Source organism: Entelurus aequoreus, linkage group LG11, assembly GCF_033978785.1.
Source record: "Entelurus aequoreus isolate RoL-2023_Sb linkage group LG11, RoL_Eaeq_v1.1, whole genome shotgun sequence".
NCBI classification, from domain to species: Eukaryota; Metazoa; Chordata; class Actinopteri; order Syngnathiformes; family Syngnathidae; genus Entelurus; species Entelurus aequoreus.
In genome coordinates this window covers 72942754-72963590 of record NC_084741.1, presented here as the reverse complement: position 1 = coordinate 72963590, position 20837 = coordinate 72942754, and the positions used below count along the sequence as shown (strand labels likewise).

The following is a 20837-nucleotide window of genomic DNA, read 5'->3' as shown; positions in this document are numbered from 1 at the left end:
ACAGTTGTGGAATTAACACATTATTATATTATAATTTGAACAACCAGGTGTGGTGAAGATAAGGTCCTTTTTTTTTTATTATTAATAAAATAAAATAAGATAAATAAATTAAAAACATTTTCTTGAATAGAAAAGAAAGTAAAACAATATAAAACCAGTTACATAGAAACTAGTAATGAATGAAAATGAGTCAAATTAACTGTTAAAGGTTAGTACTATTAGTGGAGCAGCAGCACGCACAATCATGTGTGCTTACGGACTGTATCCCTTGCAGACTGTATTGATATATATTGATATATAATGTAGGAAGCAGAATATTAATAACAGAAAGAAACAACCCTTTTGTGTGAATGAGTGTAAATGGGGGAGGGAGGTTTTTTGGCTTGGTGCACTAATTGTAAGGCAAGGCAAGGCAAGGCAACTTTATTTGTATAGCGCTTTTCATACACAAGGCAGACTCAAAGTGCTTCACAGACAACAAAGTGAAATGAAAGAAAATAAAAGCAAAATTAAAATGCAGACAATAAAAATAAAAACAGTGCAGATGTTAAAAGTTAAAAGATTAAAAGATTTAGCTGAAAGCTAAGGTGAACATAAAAGTCTTCAGTCTAGTTTTAAAAGTAGTGAGAGTTGGGGAGAGTCTGACATCTTCAGGAAGTTTATTCCAGCTATGTGTTGCATAGTGACTGAATGATGCTCTCCCTTGATTTGAGTTTACTCTTGGAACCGCTAACAGATTGCTCTCAGAAGATCTTAGTGATCTAGAGGGCTTATATAGTGGGAGCATATCAGTGATATACTAGACCATGTAGTGATTTATATGTGAGCAGGAGGATTTTGAAATCAATTCTCTGATCTACAGGGAGCCAATGTAAGGATTTAAGAATTGGTGTAATGTGCTCACATTTTTTGGTCTTTGTTAGAACTCTAGCAGCAGCGTTCTGAACAAGCTGTAGCTGCCTGACACTTTTTTTGGGAAGACCTGCAAGGAGACCATTACAATAGTAATAGTAATAGTAGTTAGGGTTGTAAGTGTATCTTGTGTTTTTTATGTTGATTTAATAAAAAAAAACAATACCGATAATAAAAAAAAACCGATGCCGATAATTTCCGATATTACATTTTAAAGCATTTATCGGCCGATCGGACATCTCTACTTAACGTTGCTTCCTACGGTAGAACTAGAGTGTGATTGATAAAAGTGCAGTTAATTGAGGCTAACAAACGTGATGGAGTTGACAGTTCCAGCCTCTCCGATGCTACATGTCTTATTAATAAAGATCACATGGACAAGCAGACAAAATAAAACCGAGGGTGGGCGGGGAGGACTGGACAACGAGCCATTCTCAGAAGACAAAAATTGCCTTCAAAGAACGTAAAAGGACACCATAAATATTACACAACGAGAAAAGGCGGTCATTATTAGGATTTAACGAGTGACTTGAAATGACAGAACAATGTGGCGTGATGGATCATCATGTGCATCCCAGGAGGACAGCAGACATAATGATGAGGAGGATGGAGTTGGGAGGAGCATTGACTGAAGCAACACTGACCCCTAGTGGGCAAACCTGAACGAGCTATAATGGAGGCTGCCAAAAGTGAGCACTCTCATGTCTCAGCATGAGCTTCAAGTGAAGTGTCGTTTATCAGAATTGTGCGAGTGCACATTCTTCCATTCATGTGCGCGGTCGCAAGAGCATTACGCTTTAAGAACCCACTGTGTGCATGTCCTGCCAGAGCTGCGTGAATGTGCGCTAATAATGCTCTCCCGGTGGACCGGGGCTTCCTTTGATGCGATGAAGGCCGACAGGCGTGAAACAGGTCCAATCAGGCGCGTGGGCGCTGCCAATTAACCCTTTTCACCGTGTGAAACCAAACATAATTGCCTAGGGTGAAGGGGGTGGAGGGACACGGCCTGCCCAGCGTCGGCTGAAACGGGCATTAGCGCCACTGCCAGGTGACCATTACACACACACACACACACACACACACACACACACACACACACACACACACACACACACACACACACACACACACACACGCTCATAAGTGGAGCACTGAGGTGTTCTCTCCAAATCACATAGCTACACTTGCCACTCAGGCCTTAATTGGCATGCTTTCCTCCAACTTTTTTTCTAATGCTACACTCACCCTTTTTTTTCTTTCTTCTTTTTTTTAAAATAAATGTAATATTGCACTGCAGCTGCACTCCTTACATTAAAAGGGCCCTCATTTATTCCGTGCATGAAATATTTAAATTCCCTATTTGTAGTTCACCATGTTAGAAGAATGCATTTTACTGGAACAAACCTTTATAAATATTGCTCTGTTATTAATGCTAAAGGCAGAGCTAGAACACATCTTAATGCGCTCAAATTGAACAAAATCATGACTTTATTTTGCTTGCTAGCATTTAGACTTTAGAGTCAATTGCATTTTATGGCGATAGAACCCTCTTCCGTGCAAATTACACTACCGTTCAAAAGTTTGGGGTCACCCAAACAATTTTGTGTTCGAGCCTTCATTTCTAAGAACAAGAATAGACTGTCGAGTTTCAGATGAAAGTTCTCTTTTTCTGGCCATTTTGAGCGTTTAATTGACCCCACAAATGTGACGCTCCAGAAACTCAATCTGCTCAAAGGAAGGTCAGTTTTGTAGCTTCTGTGACGAGCTAAAGTGTTTTCAGATGTGTGAACATGATTGCACAAGGGTTTTCTAATCATCAATTAGCCTTCTGAGCCAATGAGCAAACACATTGTACCATTAGAACACTGGAGTGATAGTTGCTGGAAATGGGCCTCTGTACACCTATGTAGATATTGCACTAAAAACCAGACATTTGCAGCTAGAATAGTCATTTAGCACATTAGCAATGTATAGAGTGTATTTCTGTAAAGTTAAGACTAGTTTAAAGTTATCTTCATTGAAAAGTACAGTGCTTTTCCTTCAAAAATAAGGACATTTACATGTGACCCCAAACTTTTGAACGCTAGTGTATGTAGGATGACGAATCCGTGTTCTGGTATCGTAGAGTTCATAGTGAAATATGTATACTTAGGTACACCATCTATGAAAACATTTTACTAATTATTCTCAGTTTTGATTGGCACTAATGAATGACCTAATACTCAGTCCTATGTACAATGTTGTACCGTTTTAACAGACACATTATAATTCCCCAGCTGCCATACCTCATACACATCGCAATCTGAGATTTAATATTTCCCAGATTTGGTCATGTCCTTCATGTACAGTAGTCTACACATTATTTGTACACAGTTACGTACAAACCCCGTTTCCATATGAGTTGGGAAATGGTGTTAGGTGTAAATATAAACGGAATACAATGATTTGCAAATCCTTTTCAAGCCATATTCAGTTGAATATGCTACAAAGACAACATATTTCATGTTCAAACTGATAAACGTTTTTTTTTTTTGCAAATAATAATTAACTTTATAATTTGATGGCAGCAACACGTGACAAAGAAGTTGGGAAAGGTGGCAATAAATACTGATAAAGTTGAGGAATGCTCATCAAACACTTATTTGGAACATCCCACAGGTGTGCAGGCTAATTGGGAACAGGTGGGTGCCATGATTGGGTATAAAAGTAGATTCCATGAAATGCTCAGTCATTCACAAACAAGGATGGGGCGAGGGTCACCACTTTGTCAACAAATGCCTGAGCAAATTGTTGAACAGTTTAAGAACAACCTTTCTCAAGCAGCTATTGCAAGGAATTTAGGGATTTCACCATCTGCGCTCCGTAATATCATCAAAGGGTTCAGGGAATCTGGAGAAATCACTGCACGTAAGCAGCTAAGCCCGTGACCTTCCATCCCTCAGGCTGTACTGCATCAACAAGCCACATCAGTGTGTAAAGGATATCACTACATGGGATCAGGAACACTTCAGAAAACCACTGTCAGTAACTACAGTTGGTCGCTACATCTGTAAGTGCAAGTTAAAACTCTCCTATGCAAGGCGAAAACCGTTTATCAACAACACCCAGAAACGCCGTCGGCTTCGCTGGGCCTGAGCTCATCTAAGATGGACTGATACAAAGTGGAAAAGTGTTCTGTGGTCTGACGAGTCCACATTTCAAATTGTTTTTGGAAACTGTGGACGTCGTGTCCTCCGGACCAAAGAGGAAAAGAACCATCCGGATTGTTCTAGGTGCAAAGTGTAAAAGGCAGCATGTGTGATGGTATGGGGGTGTATTAGTGGCCAAGACATGGGTAACTTACACATCTGTGAAGGCACCATTAATGCTGAAAGGTACATACAGCTTTTGGAGCAACATATGTTGCCATCCAAGCAACGTTACCATGGACGCCCCTGCTTATTTCAGCAAGACAATGCCAAGCCACGTGTTACATTAACGTGGCTTCATAGTAAAAGAGTGTGGGTACTAGACTGGCCTGCCTGTAGTCCAGACCTGTCTCCCATTGAAAATGTGTGGCACCTAAAATAGCAGAAGGGAGACCCCCGGACTGTTGAACAACTTAAGCTGTACATCAAGCAAGAATGGGAAAGAATTCCACCTGAGAAGCTTAAAGAATGTGTCTCCTCACTTCCCAAATGTTTACTGAGTGTTGTTAAAAGGAAAGGCCATGTAACACAGTGGTGAACATGCCCTTTCCCAACTACTTTGGCACGTGTTGCAGCCATGACATTCTAAGTTAATAATTATTTGCAAAAAAAAATAACGTTCATGAGTCTGAACATGAAATATGTTGTCTTTGTAGTGCATTCAATTGAATATGGCTTGAAAAGGATTTGCAAATCATTGTATTCCGTTTATATTTACATCTAACACAATTAACACAATTTCCCAACTCATATGGAAACGGGGTTTGTACAAAGCTTCCACAAATGTTTTAAAATATTCATAGCCTGATTGATATATATATATATATATATATATATATATATATATATATATATATATATATATATATATATATATATTTATATAGATGTATAGATATACTGTATATATGTATATACATATACATATACATATGTGTGTGTGTGTGTGTGTGTGTGTGTGTGTGTGTGTGTGTGTGTGTGTGTGTGTGTGTGTGTGTGTGTGTGTGTGTGTGTGTGAGTGTGTACATATATATGTACAGTATGTACATATATGTACACATTTATATATATACACAAATGTATACATATATTCACATACATACATACATATATACATACATATACTGTATATATATGCACACACATATATATACATACATATACACATACATATATATACATACATACGTATACACATACATATATGTATATACATACATACATACATACATATAAACTACAAACTATACTATAAAAGCCTATTCTATTCTTATATATATATATATATATATATATATATATATATATATATATATATATATATATATATATATATATATATATATATATATATATATACATATGTATACACATACATATATATATATACATACATACATACATACATATACTGTATATATATATATATATATATATATATATATATATATATATACATACATACATACATACATACATACATACATAGATACATATAAACTACAAACTATACTGTAAAAGCCTATTCTATTCTTATATATATATATATATATATATATATATATATATATATATATATATATATATATATATATATATATATATATATATATATATATATATATATATATATATATATATATATATATATATATATATATATATGTACATAAAATTCAAAGCAAAATTCAAGCCTGTGGTGGCCATTTTATATATTTTTTCTTTTGAAAAACCCTTAGGGCTCCCCTCAATTTTGGTGAATGCTAAAGGTCATGGGGACCCAGAAGAGTCTCAGTGATTAAAGTGTTGAAAATAAGTAATTTCCATTCATACATACATTTTCTACCACCCTTTCGGGGTCGCGTGTTTTTATCCGATTTGTTGTCATAATTGTATGTTTTAAATGTTGTATGCCATTTTTTTCAAAGAAAACCCTGATTTTGTAATGTCAAAAAGATTTTTTTTTTCGATGTTAAGTAAAATTAGGGAAAAAAAATCTTAACATTGATTTTAATTTATTGTTTGTTTTTTTAACATCCATCTATCCATTTTGTACCGCTTGTCCCTTTCGGGTTGGTGCGGGGTGCTGGAGCCTATCCCAGCTGCATTGGGGGGAAAGGCGGTGTACACCCTGGACAAGTCGCCACCTCATTGCAGGGCCAACACAGATAGACAGACACTGTTACAAAATCAGACTAAAAGGCGCAGGGACCCAAAAGACCCCCACTCATAAAAGTGTTTAAAAGAAGGCAAACTGTATAACAATATATATATATATATATTGCGATGAGGTGGCGACTTGTCCAGGGTGTACCCCGCCTTCCGCCCGATTGTAGCTGAGATGGGCTCCACCCCTTTTCCTTTACATAACAGTTGCTAAAACTTTTGTTCACTTCCTGTTCTCAATGAATTCACAATGTACACCATAAGTAATAACAGAAAGAAACAACCCTTTTGTGTGAATGAGTGTAAATGGGGGAGGGAGGTTTTTTGGGTTGGTGCACTAATTGTAAGTGTATCTTGTGTTTTTTATGTGGATTTAAAAAAAAAAAAAAAAAAAAACGATAATAAAAAATCAAACCGATAATTTCTGATATTACATTTTAAAGCATCTCTAATATATATATATATATATATATATATATATATATATATATATATATATATATATATATATATATATATATATATATATATATATATATACACACACCCCCAGCGGGCCTTTTCAATATCTCCCTAATTCTGAGGTCTCAAGGTTGGCAAGTACGTCTATCTGCCACACGTAGAAGGCCAGTCTGTGAAAATAATGCCTACATGAATAATTACATTAATTACATTAATAATGCCATGCTGTACAGTACTGTATCAGCATCATTTCCTGCAGTACTACCATTTGGCCACCGGGTGCCGTAGTTTCCCCTTCTTCCCACTATCTTCCCCCTTTTCTTCCTCATCACCAAGTAGTGGGAGGGGGAAAATGGCGGCCAGGAGATGAACACACACGCTCGCCATGTCGACAACATAACTCCTCCGAGAGACGGTCTTCATCCTGAAGGCGGCCCACCACAACCAACGCGCTTGCCTTGGCGAAGGGGAAGTGTGCTGGTACGTTCGCGTTTCGTCATTTGTTTGAGAAATGACGTCAGCGGCCAGCATGCTAAGCTAGCTACTAGCATGGCTGTGGATGTGTCACAGCCTAGCGCCGATCGTTCACGTAGGCGATCCGCTCACACTCACAAGTGCTTTTTATTTTTATTTAATATATATATTGTTCATTCTTCTTCATCCCACACGGGGAAACAACACAGGTGGTGGGTCGCTTTAATTTGAGCGCCCAGTTTGGCGGAAGAAAAAAGGCGCACTACTGTCATCCAGTGGAGATAAACAACACTGCTCAACGGTTATGAAGTTGCTCTAAGGTAAGTCTGTCTAATATTCCAGCTTATTGTCGTCCGGAAATACGATCAGTTGTTTTTTTTATGGTAACATTATTATCCAGTCCTCAAGTTGCAATGAACACTTGCCGGACACTTCATTAGGTACACCCCACATGTACATACACTATATTGCCAAAAGTATTTGGCCACCTGCCTTGACTCTCATATGAACTTGAAGTGCCATCCCATTCCTAACCCATAGGGTTCAATATGATGTTGGTCTCCCTGTTGCAGCTATTACAGCTTCAACTCTTCTGGGAAGGCTGTCCACAAGGTTGCGGAGTGTCTTTATAGGAATTTTCCATCATTCTTACAAAAGCGCGTTGTTTTTTTTTTTTGATTGATTGAGACTTTTGTTAGTAGGTTGCACAGTGAAGTACATATTCCGTACAATTGACCACTAAATGGTAACACCCGAATACGTTTTTGAACTTGTTTAAGTCGGGGTCCACTTAAATTGATTCATGATACAAATATATAATATCAGATATATACTATCATCATAATACAGTCATCACACAAGATAATCACATTGAATTATTTACATTATTTACAATCCGGGGTGTGGAGGGGGTTAGGTTTGGTTGTTATCATCATCAGTCATCAACAATTGAGAACAGAGAAATGGATATTGGAACAGTGTAGGTCTGACTTGGTAGGATATGGACAGCAAGTAGAGAGAGAGAGAGATCAGAAGGCATAAGAAAAAGTATCTGCATTTGATTGTTTACATTTGATTATTAGCAATCCGGGGAGGGTGTTAGTTTAGGGTTGTAGCTGCCTGGAGGTGAACTTTTATTGCGGTTTTGAAAGAGGATAGAGATGTCCTTTCTTTTATACCTGTTGAGAGCGCATTCCACATTGATGTGGCATAGAAAGAGAATGAGTTAAGACCTTTGTTAGATCGTGAGGTCACACACTGATGTTGGTGGAGAAGGCCTGGCTCTCAGTCTCCGTTCTAATTTATCCCAAAGGCATACCGTATTTTTCGGACTATAAGTCGCAGTTTTTTTTCATAGTTTGGCCGGGGGTGCGACTTATACTTAGGAGCGACTTATGTGTGAAATTATTAACACATTACCGTAAAATATCAAATCATATTATTTAGCTCATTCACGTAAGAGACTAGACCAGTGGTTCTTAACCTTGTTGGAGGAACCGAATCCCACCAGTTTCATATGCGCATTCACAGAACCCTTCTTTAGTGAAAAAAATATATATATATATATTTTTTTTTTTTCAAATTCAAGACAAAGTTATATGTTTTTGGTAACACTTTAGTATGAGGAACATATTCTAAGTAACAAAGACTTAATTTAGAGTTATTTGGACACTAGGGGAACATATTCTAAGTAATAAATTATTTGGTTAGGGTCAGGGTTAGAGGGTTAGGGTTATAATGAGGCCATGCAGAATAAGGCATAAATAAGTAATTAATAATGACTAGTTAAGAGCCAGCCATCAGGCAAATGAACAATAACTCCTAACAGTAGCTCCTTGAATTCCTTCTAAGTCTATCTGATAGCTCAGTTACAGCTCTTTTTATTACCAAATATGTGTTATATGTGTTTTATGTTGCACGATTGCACCAAGAAAAATTCCTAGTTTGTGAACCCGTACTCAAATAATGGCAATAAAACTATTCTGATTCTGATAAGCAACTAATTAATGGTGAATATGTTTCCCATACTAAAGTGTTACCATGTTTTTTTTACTGGTGCACAAAATGAACCGTGCATGAACATCACCTTGTTCAAAGAACAAAACCAACACAGTGCATAAACTCACAACAAATCAGTGTGACTTCTGCTGTTGCCTTATCCGTAATACGCCGATAGGGAAAAGTTTTTATTTACACGATGAGTCGGGTGTGTCTTGACCTCCGCCGAACCCCTGAGCCCGACTCACCGAACCCCTAGGGTTTGATCGAACCCTGGTTAAGAACCACTGGACTAGACGTATAAGATTTCATCGGATTTAGCGATTAGGAGTGACAGATTGTGTGGTAAACGTATAGCATGTTCTATATCAGTGGTTCTTAACCTGGGTTCGAACAAACCCTAGGGGTTCGGTGAGTCGGGCTCAGGGGTTCGTCGGAGGTCAAGACACACCCGACTCATCGTGTAAATAAAAACTTCTCCCTATCGGCGTGCTACGTAAGTCACACTGATTTGCAGGTGTGTCATTTGTTGTGAGTTTATGCACTGTATTGGTTTTGTTCTTTGAACAAGGTGATGTTCATGCACGGTTCATTTTGTGCACCAGTAATAAAACATGGTAATACTTTAGTATGGGGAACATATTCACCATTAATTGGTTGCTTATTAACATGCAAATTAGTAACATATTGGCTCTTAACTAGTCATTATTAAGTACTTATTAATGCCTTTTTCGGCATGGCCTTATTATAACCCTAACCCTCTAACCATGGCCCTAACCCTCTAACCCTAACCCTAACCAAATAACTAAATTAAGTTTTTGTTACTTAGAATATGTTCCCTTGTGTCCAAAATACTCTAAATTAAGTCGTTGTTACTTAGAATATGTTCCCCTAGTGTCCAAAAAGCTCTAAATTAAGTCTTTGTTACTTAGAATATGTTCCCCATACTAAAGTGTTACCAAAAACATATAACTTTGTCTTGAATTTGAAGGGTTGGGTGAATGCGCATATGAAACTGGTGGGGTTCGGTACCTCCAACAAGGTTAAGAACCACTGTTCTATATGTTATAGTTATTTGAATGACTCTTACCATAATATGTTACGTTAACATACCAGGCACGTTCTCAGTTGGTTATTTATGCGTCATATAACATGCACTTATTCAGCCTGTTGTTCACTATTCTTTATTTATTTTAAATTGCCTTTCAAATGTCTATTCTTGGTGTTGGCTTTTATCAAAAACATTTCCCCAAAAAATGCGACTTATACTCCAGTGCGACTTATATATGTTTTTTTCCTTCTTTATTATGCATTTTCGGCCGTTGCGACTTATACTCCAGAGCGACTTATACTCCGAAAAATACGGTACTTGCCAACCCTCCCGATTTTCCAGGGAGACTCCCGAATTTCAGTGCCCCTCCCGAAAATCTCCTGGGGCAACCATTCTCCCAAATTTCTCCCGATTTCCACCCGGACAACAATATTGGGGGCTTGCCTTAAAGGCACTGCCTTTAGAGTCTTCTATATAGAATAGTCACATGAAAAGGAGACTATTATATATGTCTCCGTTATCCATAGGTTTATCTATAAGCCATAAAGTAGGCAGGCACGGAGCTATTTCTCAGCGTGTGTTTATACACTGACACAAAACATCCGGATTCCCATCATGCATGGCTTCAAAACTACGGCAAGTAGTAAGGTCCAAAAACATTACAGAGACGAAGCAGAAGAACGAAGAAGAGACATGGCGACGACGAGTAAGAAGAAGTACGCTTGCAAGTTCCAAAATGATTGGAAAAAATAATTTCAGTTCATCCAGGACAGCTCGAAACCCTCTCAGAGGTCTCAAGGTTGGCAAGTATGCCCAAAGGTGTTTTATCGGGTTCAGGTCAGGACTCTGTGCAGGCCAGTCAAGTTCATCCACACTAGACTCTGTCATCCGTGTCTTTATGGACCTTGCTTGCTTTGTGCACTGGTGCACAGTCATGTTGGAAGAGAAAGGGGCCCGCTCCAAACTGCTCCCACAAGGTTGGGAGCATGGAATTGTCCAACATGTTTTGGTATCCTGGAGCATTCAAAGTTCCTTTCACTGGAACTAAGGGGACAAGCACAACTCCTGGAAAAACAACCCCACACCATAGTTCCTACCACTTCGTGGCTGAGTTGCTGTTGTTCCCAAACCCTTCCATTTTCTTATAATAAAGCCGACAGTTGACTTTGGAATATTTAGGAGCGAGGAAATTTTACAACTGGATTTGTTGCACAGGTGGCATCCTATGACAGTTCCACGCTGGAAATCAGTGAGCTCCTGAGAGCGGCCCATTCTTTCGCAAATGTTTGTGGAAACATTCTCCATGCCTAAGTGCTTGATTTTATACACCTGTGGCCGGGCCAAGTGATTAGGACACCGGATTCTGATCATTTGGATGAGTGGCCAAATACTTTTGGCAATATAGTGTATTTACATAGACACTTAAGCTGGATTTTAACCGACGCTGGCATACTGTCTGCCATTGTGACTGTGTAACAAATACTGTATATTGGACACTGCAGGTGAAGTTGTCTATTTTCCTGTTATGTCTTGCAATGGAATTCGGCATAAATGAATTATGGACACAAACAAGCACGTAAACTACAATCGATGGCCAATGCATTCACTAAAACTGATGTTCCGGATCGTATTTTGTGTCGTTTTTTTCTCATTGTTAGAACTAAGAAAACCTATTCAGTTTGCCGTAAAACATAACTGAAGTTGGCCAAGCCCTTTTGGAACACTATTATGCTTACATTGTGTATTCCTGAGAATTAGCTGTTTTTAAGTACTGACTGCAAAAAACCTAGTAAAATATCTATATTAAAGAGCTATAGTGTTTTGGGAATCTACTGCAAAATATTGTGTCTTTTCAAAGTTATTTTACGGGCCAGTCTGATGCATCTTCTCGTGGTCTCGCACTGTTGTTGTGACTTTTTGTCATGTTCTTTCTGCTCTTAAAGGGTAAACGTCATTGTCCTATCTTGAGCTGGGTCCATACCGTTGGAGCATGAGGAAGCCTATGCCACAGAAAGGTAAGCAAATTATTGCTATAATGTTTGAATTGTTTTGAAAGCAAACATTAATTCTTGCAGGTTATTTGTTGAAAGGAGAATACATTGAAGATGAGTCTGTTTTGTCTGTTTGCTGTCTAGCTATAGAGTGGAAAGATGCAAGAAAGATTAAGCATACCCGCAGTGGACGGCCCACACTGTATCAAGGTGATTAGCCCACGACAGCCAACTATTAAAATCAAAGTATTAGTTGGTTTCTAACTCTTATATTTTCCACAGGACATTTCAGTTGGGATAAGTATCTAAAAGAGACAGGAACCAGTGCTGCACCTGCACAATGCTTCCGACAGGTAAGCTAGATCAATGTTTACCCTGCCTGTATAGTATCTCACAAAACATCCGACATATTTCAGCAAGCATTTGTAAAAGCTTGTATAGCGGTACAGGTTTACTATCCACTGAAATTGAGTCAAAACACAGCAATTATTGTCTGGCAACGCAAGGGAGTACACCTTCCTGTGAACATGTCCAAATTGTGTCTAAAATGTTAGTATGAGGACTATTTGTATCAAGCACTGTCTTAATCCTCTTGGGATTTTACCAGAGCTACATTAGTTGTTATTGAAATCCTCGTCCAGTCCACCATGATGACATCACTAAGGTGGTGGATGTTACACACTACACTATGCACTCCGGTTTGGAGGATACATACTTGGCCACTCCATCCCGTTCAGCTTCCTCAGCAAGGCACAGGTCATCTTGAAGATGTGTTTGGACTCCTTATCATATTGCAAATCTAGCTCGTGGCCCCGTTTCCCAAGGGAGAGAATTAGGGATGTCCGATAATGGCTTTTTGCCGATATTGTCTTGTCTCTTAATTACCAATACCGATATCAACCGATACCGATATATACAGTCATGGAATTAACACATTATTATGTCTAATTTGGACAACCAGGTATGGTGAAGATAAGGTCCTTTTTTAAAAAAATAAAATAAAATAAAATAAGATAAATCAATTAAAAACATTTTCTTGAATAAAAAAGAGAGTAAAACAATATAAAAACAGTTACATAGAAACTAGTAATTAATGAAAATTAGTAAAATTAACTGTTAAAGGTTAGTACTATTAGTGGACCACAATCATGGACCACAATCATGTGTGCTTACGGATCCCTTGCAGACTGTATTGATATATATTGATATATAATGTAGGAAGCAGAATATTAATAACAGAAAGAAACAACCCTTTTGTATGAATGAGTGTAAATGGGGGAGGGAGGTTTTTTTGGGTTGGTGTACTAATTGTAAGTGTATCTTGTGTTTTTATGTTGATTTAATAAAAACATTTAAAAAAAACGATACCGATAATTAAAAAAAACGATACCGATAATTTCCGATATTACATTTTAAAGCATTTATCGGCCATCTCTAGAGAGAATCATGCTTTGCTTCACAACGTCACAGTTAAGGTTAGAATTGGGGTTTCCCCTTTATGAGCCGCAGCTTCTCAGTGACACAGTTAACTTGCTACTCACTCGGGTTGTGAAAAAATAGTGGCTGTGTTCATTTATTTTCAGTGCATAATAAATAGCTCCCACTAACATGCGTCATACAACAACCAGGGATGTAACGGTAAACGGTATAATGATAAACCGCGGTAAAATTCCAGAAAGTTAGTAATACCATTTAAATTTGTAATTACTGAAAAAAAAAAATGTTTCAGGCAACACTGCCCACTTCCTGGAAACGGAAGCGCCGCTGCGCATGTGCTCTAGCACTGTTAGGTTCGGAAAAAAATGGCGGCAACTACAGGGACTTTGCTCTGGAGGGGTTCCCTGAACTGATTGCTTCATTTCACTCGCTTCTACTTCCGCCGAATCTTGGAGTGCATTTAAGAGCGCACTGCTGTTATTAGATGACGACAGGTCTGGACAGTATTGGAGACAGACGCATATATCCCGATTTACCATGCAGCGAGCAATGTGTAGGGAACGTTGTCACAACCGTTTGTTTACTGGGATGGTCACTCGTCTGTTATTTAACTGCTAACTTTGTCAGTGTTCCTATAACATCAATACAAGCTAAATGTTTTGTAATCCTTTTCAACCTATATTCAATTGAATACACTGCAAAGGACTGGTAAACTTTGTTATTTTTTTTGCAAATATTAGCTCATTTGGAATTTGATGCCTGCAACATGTTTCAAAGAAGCTGGCACAAGTCCGACTTTGAACAGCTAGCTCGTCATCTGTGGTCACCTGATAACCTCTCCACGCAGGCGAGGGGGGCAGAGCAGAAAAGAGACGGCAGATCAACTGGTCTAAAAGGGGGATCTATTTAATGGCTAGAGTATACAACTGAGTTTTAAGATGGGACTTAAATGCTTCTACTGAGGTAGCATCTCTAACTGTTACTGGTAGTGGCATTCCAGAGTACTGGAGCCTGAATAGAAAACGCTCTATAGCCCGCAGACTTTTTTTGGGCTCTGGGAATCACTAATAAGCCGGACTTCTTAGAACGCAGATTTCTTGCCGGGACATATGGTACAATACAATCAGCAAGATAGGATGGAGCTAGACCGTTTATTATTTTATACGTAAGTAGTAAAACCTGAAAGTCGCATCTTAAAACAAAGAAAACAATCTGAAGTTGTCATAGTTGTTCTTTTTAGCAGGCATGTGATTTTTCAGTCTAAAGTCGGAATTCCGTCTTTTTTAATCTCGGGGGGAAAAAAAATTATCTCCCGTTTTTCCGTTTTTTTTCCGACCCTAAATCAATATTCGAGACGTAGTTTATATTACGCCGTAGTTGATTGGTCGATATGTTCCTTGTGACCAATCAGGACATCTGTTATGAATGATGACGTTAATAACGTCATCATTCATAATGGTTATTAGCGCCATTTTCCATATGTAAACGATGTCGGTTCTCGAGAGAAAGGACGCTTTACGAGTAAAAGAAATTGATAAACATGTCAAAAATAAGTTTGGATGGGACTGGATGGAAAGGGAAATCACTGATACTGTTGGGAAGAAGGAAGTTACGACTTTGTTCGGTGATTTTATTCGGAAAATCGATCGTCCCGGAAAGGTTTTGTGCACGCGGTGTCATGATAATATTGACTATGGATCACGAGGTTTCAAGGCTTTGGAAGTACATGTGAAACGCCAAAAACATATGAAACAACTTGAAGCAAGGAAAGCAAACTTTTCACTAGCTGCTACTTTTGGATGTCAACCGAAAGTGAGCAAACCTTACGGACTTCATCTTGTTTACATCCACAACTGCCGTAGACATGGAGAGGAAAGATCCACCCACTTCAGTTGCAGACAGGGTTGTTAATAATGAGGTAAGCTAAAAAATATTTGCTTGCGAAATACGCATGTTTGTTTTAAATATTAACCAATTATTGCTTTGCGAAATATAAATGGGTTTTTCTAAAAATAAAAAGCCACGTGAAAATATATTATGAAATTACAGAAATTCAAAGAGTCGCATTATTGATTCTAGTTAACAATTTATTTGAAATAAATTTGCATATAATACTATTTTGTAATATTAAGTTCTTATGTAGTCTGTTGAAACTATTGTCAGTGGTGTAACAATCTTGAAGGTAAATATTTTCACACTTGTTTCATGCAATATGTCAGTGTCCTCACATTGTTATTATTTCCTATTTTCAAATATGAGTAAACAATACTAAACACGTTTAATTATTTTCATAAATTTATATCCTATTTTGGCGAAAAGAATGAAATGTTTACATTACATTAAATGAACTGAAGTAATGTGGTAATACTGTAAATAAAGTGTAGATAATAACACTGATCAATGTGACACCTGTGGATGTGAAATGAACACAAGATGTAAATATTAGTGACTAAATACTGTTGGGACTGAACCATATACAGTGATTCATTAGGATCATTGGGTTATGTATGTTCTATTAATGATGTTTTCATGTCTTTAAACACTCAAATATTTTCTTCAAATGGTGCTGTCTTTGTTCATTTTAGCATGTTAAATTGGTGAAAAACCAGGAGCTTCGGGGGGCGTTGCCCCCCTTGTACCCCCACCAGGGCACCGCCCTGGACCTGGCTGGGGGCCTTTGGAAAATGTTTCAGTCTTTTTCATTGTGGTCAAATCACATGCCTGTTTTAGGTATAATGCCATGATTTTACCCGTCTGGCCCACATGGGAATAGATTTTCCTCCATGTAGCCCCTTAGCTAAAAATGACTTTGACACCCCTGATGTAGAGCCTTACGCCCCCACTCAATGAGTTCAAAGCGGGCATGAAGCTGGAGGCGCAGGACCCACGGAACACCACGTCTACTTGCATCGCCACCGTGGTGGGCCTGACAGGGTCACGGCTGCGCCTCCGCCTGGATGGCTCGGACAACAAGAATGACTTCTGGCGCCTGGTGGACTCGTCAGAAATCCAACCCATCGGCTACTGCGAGAAGAACGGGGGCATGCTGCAGCCGCCGCTCGGTAAGGACACGCGTACGTAGGCATTGAGCTTTACAGGTTTTTAGTAAAAATTCATAAGTTTCTGCGTATTGTATCGTCTCCTCAGGTTTTCGTCTTAATGCATCGTCCTGGCCTATGTTTCTATTGAAGACACTAAATGGGGCTGAGATGGCGCCTCCTCGCATCTTTCACAAGGTACTTATACAAAGCTCACAGACTAATCCCAGATTTCTACTGTATGTCTAATGGCTGCGGAAGGGCGCCCCGACGGCGGCTGACTTTTTCCATTTTCATTCTAGTCAATGGGTCGGTTTCCACTGCCGCATCCCCGCGCTAAATATACGCAGAGCTTTTTTTTTTTGACGGTCGCCGCAACACAGCACATTAATTTAGCTAAAATCTGCTTGTTTGGGACATGAAGTCATGCACAAACACAAAATAGTTGGGTTGCAATCACGTGACCTAGAGGCATTTCCGGGCACTTTTGGGTTTCAAGCACACTCCTGTTTATTTACTTGAATCAGTGCAGATTTAGGCGTATTTTCAAAGATTTAGAGGCAAATATAAAAGCGATCATGAAAAAAAATAGTTTAAATGGGATCTTGTTTTTTAATGACATGAAACGACATGACGTGGTAATTACAAAGATTATTATTCAATACATAATCTTTAGGTCAGGCTGATTAGACAAATACATGCTAATCAAACATACCGCATAAGAAGGGACTGATGAACAATAAATGTACATACAATTAAGAGGTAGAAAATGGATGGATATATTGTGTTTAAAATAAATAACTACATTAATAATTGATAGAGATGTCCGATAATGGCTTTTCTGCCAATATCCGATATCCCAATATTGTCCAACTCTTAATTACCGATACCGATATCAACCGCTACCGATATATACAGTTGTGGAATTAACACATTATTATGCCTAATTTTGTTGTGATGCCCCGCTGGATGCATTAAACAATGTAACAAGGTTTTCCAAAATAAGAGAACAACTTCAACTCAAGTTATGGAAAAAAGTGCCAACATGGCTCTGCCATATTTTTATTATTGAAGTCACAAAGTGCTTTATTTTTTTCAACATGCCTCAAAACAGCAGCTTGGAATTTGGGACATGCTCTCCCTGAGAGAGCATTAGGAGGTGGGCGGGTTTGCGGGGGGTATATATTGTAGCGTCCCGGAAGAGTTAGTGCTGCAAGGGGTTCTGGGTATTTGTTCTGTTGTGTTTATCTTGTGTTACGGTGCGGATGTTCTCCCGAAATGTGTTTGTCATTCTTGTTTGGTGTGGGTTCACAGTGTGGCGCATATTTGTAACAGTGTTAAAGTTGTTTATACGGCCACCCTCAGTGTGAGCTGTATGGCTGTTGATCAAGTATGCCTTGCATTCACTTGTGAGTGTGTCTAAAGCCGTAAATATTATGTGAATGGGCCGGCACGCAAAGGCAGTGCCTTCAAGGTTAATTGGCGTTCTGTACTTCTTCCTACGTCCGTGTACACAGCGGCGTTTTAAAAAGTCATAAATTTTACTTTTTAAAACCGATACCGATAATTTTGAAACCTAAACCAATAATTTCCGATATTACATTTTAAAGCATTTATCGGCCGATAATATCGGTAGTCCAAAATTATCGGACATCCTTAATAATTAAAACATTTTAACAAAACTGTCAATAAAATTAAAGTGCAAATGTAATAAAGCTTCACCACTTAAGTCATACTTTTTGCATTTAAGAAACGTATATATGACTTTAGGTCCAAACGTCTTTTTTGTTTGATATTGTCATTTTTGCCACAAGATGTGGAAAAGTGTATTACAACTAAGTACTACTTCGGCCCGTATGGACCACAGCAGAGAAACAAATGTTTTTTTGGCGTTGTAACTAGGGCTGCAACTAACAACTAATTTGATAATCGATTAATCTGTCGATCATTACTTCGATTAATAATCGGATAAAAGAGACAAACTACATTTCTATCCTTTCCCGTATTTTATTGAAAAAAAACAGCATACTGGCACCATACCTATTTTGATTATTGTTTCTCAGCTGTTTGTAAATGTTGCAGTTTATAAATAAAGGTTTATGTAAAAAAAAAATAATAATAAGTAGCCTCTGCGCATAGCATAGATCCAACGAATCGATGACTAAATTAATCGCCAACTATTTTTATAATCGATTTTAATCGATTAGTTGTTGCAGCCCTAGTTGTAACTAGGGATGATGTTTGATAAGGAATTATCGAGTTCGAGCCTATTATCGAATCCTCTTATCGAACCGATTCCTTATCGATTCTCTAATCGAGTCCAGATAGGTTGTTGTATATGGAAAAAAACACACAATATTTGGTTTAACAAAAGCTCACTTTTATTATATAATAAAAAAATAAAATCTAATAAATAAATAAATATTGATGGTTACCCACCTAAAAAAAAAAATAATAATAAAATAAATATTGACTGTTGTTACCCAAAGTATATTAAGTGGGATTTTTCAGAGAAACAAATATATATAGTAACACAAAAACAAGCTGTCTCTGTGATCACTATAGGTGTATAAATAATAATATAGTGTTCAATAAAATCAGTCCCTTGGGCACAACACTGAAAATAATACAGCTCTCCAAAAAGTGCACTTCTGCTGCTATTTGACATAACTGTTTGTTATGATGCTTTGACATTTTTGCACTTTATTTCTTTATTGAAAGAAAATTCTATGAAGAGAAAAGTTCTTAGCAAATGTGGTTACAATGCTAATAAATGAAAAGTTAAAGCTAAAAAAAGAAATACACTTTATTGAGTTAACATTATTTCTTTATAGGAGGAAAAATGTTATGAGCGAGAGAATATAACAACTACACTACCCAGCATGCAACGGGAGTTACGAGCATGCGCGGTAGCCCCGAAAAGTGTTGCATGTTGCCACGCTGTGAAAGTAAACGTCAAGAAGTCAGCCAACACGCCTCGTCTGCATTATTTATAATTAGACAGACAACACATCTACAGTGTGATTTTGTAACGTTTACAAGGAAAGAAAAACAAAAGTTAAAAAAGGGAGATATGTTGTATATATATGTATGTGCTGCAGTGTTGTATATATATGTATGTGCTGCGGTTGCTTTAAGAACGTTGCGACAGCTGCCGTAAAGGAGGTGCGTTGCTAGCCTGGTTGCTATGTTTCCGGTTGGTCGTAAAAGTGTCCGTCATGTGTTTTACCCTGCTAAAATCTCTCAGTAAATTTATTCGATGGACGATAGCTTTTGTTTTGAACTTTATTACACCTTGGAGCGCTTTTTCCCGTCCATTGTTTTCCTGCTTTCGCTATCTGCGCCTAATGACTGAGCTACATGACGTAATTTCTTGTGATGTCTCACGGAGCATTTCTGGTCGGGACGGGATTCGAATAAAGAATCAACTCTTTTCCTTTACTATAGTGGTCTCGATAACGGGTACCGGTTCTCAAAAAGGGATTCGAGTCCGAGGACTCGGTTCTTTTCTTATCAAACAACCGGGAAAACCGGTTTCGAGTATCATCCCTAGTTGTAACACAAGTAACCCTTTAATTAACAACACATCATTTTCCACCCTTACGCACGCATTTGTAAAAATGAAAGCCTTCCTCGTAAATAAATATTTGCCTGGTACCCTCTCCTGTTGAGTAAATAAACTAAGTTCTACACCCACCTCTTTATACAAGGTGCACTAACACTCATTGTGCCTTCTATACCGTGACCCTCTTCCTCCCTTTATAACATCCCCTAGCAGGAGCCTCCCACTCCGGAGCAAAACTCCTTCCAAGTGGGTATGAAGCTGGAGGCGGTGGACCGCAAAAACCCTCACTTCATTTGCCCGGCAACAGTGGGCGCCCTCCGCGGAGTGGAGGTACTGGTCACCTTCGACGGCTGGCGGGGGGCCTTCGACTACTACTGCCGCTACGACTCTAGGGACATCTTCCCGGTCGGCTGGTGCACGCTAACCGGGGACAACCTGCAGCCGCCTGGAACCAAAGGTAGGAATCCTTCCGGGGTTTTTGTGAAGTTAAGCACAACATTTGCTTGTCTTCTTCATGGTTTGGAAGACAGGCATGATAAGTGATGCAAGGAACGG

General features: G+C 38.4%; 1 protein-coding gene across 2 annotated transcripts in view; it reads left to right on the top strand.

Moving 5' to 3' along the window:
* Window positions 1-7057: 7057 nt before the first annotated feature.
* LOC133660448 (polycomb protein SCMH1-like) overlaps window positions 7058-20837 on the top strand; it is a 31379-nt gene continuing 17599 nt past the window's right edge. Inside the window, exons 1-8 of one of the 2 annotated variants that reach the window (XM_062063954.1) lie at window positions 7058-7208; window positions 7412-7522; window positions 12195-12266; window positions 12387-12452; window positions 12525-12595; window positions 16507-16741; window positions 16827-16915; window positions 20496-20739. In XM_062063954.1, coding sequence (XP_061919938.1) covers window positions 12242-12266; window positions 12387-12452; window positions 12525-12595; window positions 16507-16741; window positions 16827-16915; window positions 20496-20739 — 730 coding nt within the window. In that variant the 5' untranslated portion in view covers window positions 7058-7208; window positions 7412-7522; window positions 12195-12241. Of the gene's footprint in view, window positions 7209-7411; window positions 7523-12194; window positions 12267-12386; window positions 12453-12524; window positions 12596-16506; window positions 16742-16826; window positions 16916-20492; window positions 20740-20837 lie in introns of both variants that reach the window. The other variant, XM_062063953.1, reaches the window with a different exon arrangement.